Source organism: Cystoisospora suis (assembly GCF_002600585.1).
Source record: "Cystoisospora suis strain Wien I chromosome Unknown contig_4544, whole genome shotgun sequence".
In the NCBI taxonomy this organism is placed as follows: domain Eukaryota; phylum Apicomplexa; class Conoidasida; order Eucoccidiorida; family Sarcocystidae; genus Cystoisospora; species Cystoisospora suis.
This window is the reverse complement of record NW_027157336.1, coordinates 1-5841: the sequence shown is the minus strand read 5'-3', so window position 1 is coordinate 5841 and position 5841 is coordinate 1. Positions and strand designations below refer to the sequence as shown.

The 5841-nt window shown below is 44.4% G+C and overlaps 2 protein-coding genes across 2 annotated transcripts; both read right to left on the bottom strand.

Moving 5' to 3' along the window:
- Positions 1-741: 741 nt before the first annotated feature.
- CSUI_008219 (uncharacterized protein) lies at positions 742-5434 on the bottom strand. Its single transcript, XM_068068354.1, has 5 exons — positions 5310-5434; positions 4153-4254; positions 3377-3460; positions 2200-2308; positions 742-1366 (listed from the first exon to the last, which is right to left on the bottom strand). The coding sequence occupies exons 1-5, from the start codon at positions 5427-5429 to the stop codon at positions 1197-1199; spliced, it is 585 nt and encodes a 194-aa protein (XP_067919669.1). The 5' UTR covers positions 5430-5434; the 3' UTR covers positions 742-1196.
- CSUI_008220 (uncharacterized protein) lies at positions 3553-3931 on the bottom strand. Its single transcript, XM_068068355.1, has one exon. The coding sequence runs from the start codon at positions 3770-3772 to the stop codon at positions 3656-3658; it is 117 nt and encodes a 38-aa protein (XP_067919670.1). The 5' UTR covers positions 3773-3931; the 3' UTR covers positions 3553-3655.
- Positions 5435-5841: the final 407 nt, after the last annotated feature.

Sequence of the window (5841 nt, the reverse complement as noted above, 5' to 3'; positions counted from 1 at the left end):
CTACTTTCATAGTTTCCCGGTCATGTGTGTCCTATGGTCGGCTCGGTTGCTGTCGCCCGCCTCACGCCACTATTTATATGATTGGCTCTTCGCTTGGACGAACCGAACTGACTCCTTACCTCACCGCCAGAGGGACGGCTTCTGTCTGAACGGCGAATTCCCTAGAGTTCTCACATCTTGAGAGAAACTCTGATACGGCATTAGTCTCATTCAAAGACCTATCGAATCAAGAACTGGTTTGGGATCGGCTTGCTGAATAACAAACCTCAGAGTCACTCGCCACGTATTACACCTCCTTCCACAGAAGACAGTCTAAACTGTTCTCTCGCGCTCTCCCGTTCATAAGCCTCACTTCGTTTGAGGCAGTTCGTTAGCTGCCAGGTGCAGTGAGCGACACTTAAGACTCTCCGTCGCTTCCTTTGCCATGTGGTCGGCTCTTCCAGTAGGTGTTGGGCGCTTGCTTGCTCCTAGATATCCCCTCTCTTCCTAGCACCGATAAGAATCTCTTGTACCTACTTGTACGCCTTTGTCTCCTCTTACTTTTTTTTTCACGCCAGACACCTCGACAAGCACGTTGTTCTGCTCATCCCGTACCATGTTTCTATGTAGTGAAACAAAGCGAGAAAGACTCTCTTTGGCTGACTAATCTCGGGCTCTAAAGGTGAAAACCCTCCAAGCTGGCCTGTACGTTCAAGCCTCCCTAGAAGAAGAAAAAGACAAGGAGTCTTTTACTAATGGTAGACTCCAGTCTCTCTCACGTGGATAAAACGATACAACAAGAAGGAGTTCTTATGTCAGCTGTCATGACACCCTGAAAGACTTCCACCAGTCCTCCTCCTCATCTTTCTTTTCTTTCAAGCCTTCATTCACGAAGCCTAGTGGCCTCGTCTCCGACAAATGGTAAGGCTAAGAGAAGAACAAGAAGACGACTCCACACCACGCGGAAAATCACTCAAGACGTAGACAGAACTGAGTCTCTGCCTTTTACGAATGAATAGAAATGACCTAGGATGACGAAGTCGCTTCTAAAGAGAAGATATCTTTCTTACAGCTTGCTTTGCTGAAGAAAACGAATGACAAAGATAACGTTTCTAACAAGAGAGCAACGATGCAGAAGAGATCTAAAGAAAGAGAAGATGACGAAGAAGGATACAGTAGCCTCTCTGAGAAGTGGAGACAAAGGAGGGTTGGGGCTCTCAGGGAATCTCTGAAGGCGAGCGACTACAGTGACGGAGTTGATCTTGAGGAGGAGGTGTAGAAGGCGACTCTTGCATATCGGAAAGCCGATCGACATGATAGCGAATAGCTGTTTGATTTATCAACATATTCATGTTGTAGGTAGCTTTCTCTTCTAGTGATAAGGCACCTGAAGCGCAAAGGAATGCATGGCGACCATGAAGGACACGAGGAGACAAACAGAGAATGAGAAACACCAAACAAGAAACACACAAAAAAGAGAGACAGAGAAACGAAAGTACAGTCATGCCTATGTAGCAGACATTCCGTGCCCCTCTTGAAAGAGAAAGAAGGACGAGAAAAATACCTCCATGATTCGAAACTTGGCCATGTGATAAGAGAAGGCCGGGAGATCACGGCCCCCTACAGTTCTTCTTCTTCTTCTCAAACTTTATTCTCGTCTTCATACCTCCTGATAAGAGGTATAGATATACCGATACAAAAGGACCGTATCGAATCATACACCACTCCTCTCTCTCCTGTATGTACACATGGCTCCTGTGTGCATTCACTAGTGGACCCACGTATGGATGTATGATGTCTACATACAGACATACAGATAGATAGATAGGCAGCTAGATAGAAAGAAGACGAGAAGAAGAAGAAAAACAAGTCACGAATACCAGCCCTCGCTGGGCCTCTCTCTATACCATCCATACTCCGCCGTACGTCGCCAGCAGAAGTCCTTGGTGATCCTAAGTGCCCGTCGGAATGTCGTGCACGGGGGAAAAGACGGACTCTAAGCGAGAGGGATAAAGATGGCTAGACACAAGAAGGAAGATTGCTGGGTGCTAACTGAAGAGCGAGTGACAACTACTGGAGACGCGCCATGAACGCCATATATACTTCGACCCAACTACCTAGACTCAATCCACGTATACAACCTATATGGGAGACGATCAGACTATCGACTCCTCTTTTTTCAGTCGCTCCTTGTGATTCTCATGACTCTTCCCTCCTTACTATAACGAACATTGATAAAGTCTGAGAGGAGATGACGGTAGAGCTCATTAGCGACTTCTAGCCGACTTGGATTGAATCTTGAAATTAAAATTCCTGCATCTACTAATCCCTGCGCACACACATATCTCCCATAGACTCAATCTCTTCTTCTTCTTCTGCTCCAACGACGCCCTACTATGTACATATATGTCGGTATACATGCATGTATATCGGCAGCTAGATCTCTGTCTTTGTGTGTACATCCGCACATGTATGTATGTTACAAACTGGGGTAAGTACCCCGTTACCTGTGTATGTATATACGTTTCCAGTTTATGTATGTAGTGTATCCATATATGTATCTACACACGTGCATGTCTCTCTCGGTCTAGACATATAGATGAACAGATAGATGACTGCCTCCCCGCTATGTGGTGTTGTCTGCTCTTTCTTTCCTTCGGGGTCGAGGCTAGGGTATCCTTCTGTGTTTATACTAGAACCCTTCAGATATCAATAGAGGGCTTGCCTCGCCTTCTTCTTTTTCTCCCCTCCCTGTACACTCCCATTATCTAGGTTCCACCCCACCTACGACTGTTCTTCTCCTTCTTCTCTAGGGCGAATATCGTTCCCCTCATGGCAGAGAGGGAGAGAAAGCGCAACCACGAGAGACAGACAGCTGAGGCGTGTCCACAGGCCTCCTTTCAAGTTATAGCCGTGATTGCCGCGGGAGTGGTAGTAGTAGTCGTCGTCATAGAAGTACGAGAAGATGTCTCAGACATAGAGTGTATCCCCGAAACTGTTGTACGAGTAGTAGAGTGGGGCCCATACATGTAGTTAGCTAGCTATCTAGCTAGTTCGGTATGAGACCTGGTCATAGGAATAGTCAAAAAGGAGAAAGACACGGAGTTCTAGGAAAAGATCCTCCCCGGACTAGAAGGTGTTGTTGACGTATTCGTAGAGATGCAGAGGGTAATCAGACAAGTCCACGTGCGAGACCCCTGTTGAGCCCAAAACTGAGAGCTAGGTCCCACCCACTAAGTGAGAAAATAAAATAGCCGTCAAAGACAGATACAAGCCACAGACAAAGTGATAAGTGAAATCGGATGGAGGTGAAGAGAGGGCGAGAGAAAGGGAGTGGGCGAGCAGGTTCACGAGGGAGAGTGAGAGATGAAAGTAACTGGAGTAGTACAAGACATACTAGGATAACAACATTGTCGATTTTGAGAAGATCTGTACAGAGGAGATAGGGTTTAGATGTGAAGTATCTTATCGTCTCATATACCTGAAGAAAGAAAAGAGAGATAGGCCTTCCACAGGAAACAGACGTAAGAAAAGAAACAGAATTCGAGGTAACCACAGAGAGATGACCGTCACATCATGACTTCTCTCCCTTTCTCTCTATCTCTTTCTCTCCCGTTTCTATCGCACTTCATCTCTGTCATTCCGTCCTTTCAAAACGATAGAGGGGGATTTTGTTTCATAACAGAAAGAGAAGAAGCAAGGGAAAAGAATGGTAGATGGACTCATGCAACAGCCAACAACGTGGACGCTGCTCTCTCTTATCCCCTAGGTATCTAAACGCGAAAAGAACCATCACCGAACTCCCTCACACCGACACACAGAAAGAAATAGATCGAAATCTATCTATCTATCTATCTGCATGAGGTGTCTCGCTGAATCATATTTGCGTAATCTGCGAGAAGGCTACAGCCGTTCTACAGGATGCTATCGGTAACTTATATGAAAGGCACATCACACACATCCACTTCTTCTCTACATACTCTTCCATACACATCCATACACACATGTACCCATGACACGACAGAATACAAGCAGACCTATCTATCTCTAATCTATCTTTAATCTATCTTTAATCTATCTATCTTTAATCTATCTATCTATGTGTATAGGTATATATGTGTATTGGTATATACTTATGTACACAGGTTATACGTGGAGGAGACCTGAACTTACTGTGACAAGGAAGTGTATGCGATTGGATTGCTTTTCCCGAAGCGAATCGATCAGAGGTAAAGACAAGAATCGATTCATCCGCCACTCGAAGACACGCACATCCTAAACCGATGGCACATCCATTCATTCCAAGGCCGCTCAAAAAAGCGACAGAGAGACGCAGGAAGTTTACCACGTCTCGAGTGTATGTATGTAAGGAATTGGATATACTATCAGACTCTCTCTTCTTCGGGGTACCCGATGTAGAGACACCAAGACAAGAGTCACACACCTCAGATTCACACAAATAAAGGAATGAATACACCCGATGGTGTCTCGAAGACATTAACACCCCCGCATTAGCATCTCTGACCTATCTGTCCTTAATCTATCTACGTGTCTTCAATCTGTCTATCTATTCTGAATCTATTTATCTATCTACAATCTATCTATCTATCTGGAATCGATGTATCTATTTATCTCCTCATGTCTTGCCTGTGCTACATGAGCGCAGTATAGTCTCTTTTGAGTTCACTACCAACAGTCGTCGTTGTCTTCTGTTTCTCTTTTGTCTCGCCCTTCTTCCCTCTTTCCCTTCCCGGTAGCTTCTTCTTCTTCTCCATTGTCTCTGGTCCTTGCAATACAGTTCCTTCTCCTCTTTAGCAACCGACAGATCTCATGTATCTCGCCGTGTGTAATGCAGTGTAGCTACACTCTCTAAAGCAGTGGTCTGTGTCTAGATGTCTGTCATCCACCCTTAAACAGCGAGAGAGTTCATGTCTATAGTAGGTCTATGTTCTTCAGACCTGTCGAGAGATATACATGTAGAATGGGAAGAAGAAGCGGAGACGGAGGGAAGCCTGTAACGGCAACAAGCTTAGGTTAGCGTAGAAAAGATCGTATCTATGCCGACTGAGAAAGGGTCGTGATGAAGACGAGAGAAAGAAAAACAAAGAGAGAGGAAAGTAGAAGGAAGAGAGAAAGAGAGAGAGAGAGATAGGTAAAGAGAGAAAGAGGAAGGGAGAATTAAATAGATAGATAGATAGATAGAGAGGCTAGATACACTAGACAGGAAGACAGGGAGATCGTTAGCTTGAAGATATAGATAGATACAAAGACTAAAGATAGATAGATAGATAGACTGAAGATAGAGAGCTAGCAAGGTTATACGGACATACTTCAACGAGTAGGTTTTGCATGATATTCCTGGTGTATTCTTTCTGTTGTTCGTTCCATCTCCATGTACATTCTTCCTCAGGTGAAGCGTCAGCTGGAAGGGTCGATTCGTCTCTGTCCATCTTCTGTATCGACAATTCACATTATCACCCCCCCCCATTCACACATGCACATATATACACATATACATCCACCTATACATGATATGTGTACTACATACATATGTATAGATTGATAGACATATAGTCATCCACTTTTGTATGCTCTATACCTCACATATATACATAGATATGTACAGACAGATATATATACACCCACCTGCATATGATCTCTATACTACATACGTATAAAGATAGATTAAAACACATAGATAGAAAGACAGATGGATACAAGATGTGTCGCGAGACCTCATACTGATGGAAGAAGACTCAAATGAAGAAAACGACTGCATGTGGAGGAGCCAAGTGTACAGGAAGTTCTTCTTTCCTCAAGACACTCCAAGACGTGAAGAAACAGAGAAGAAAAAGAAGAAGA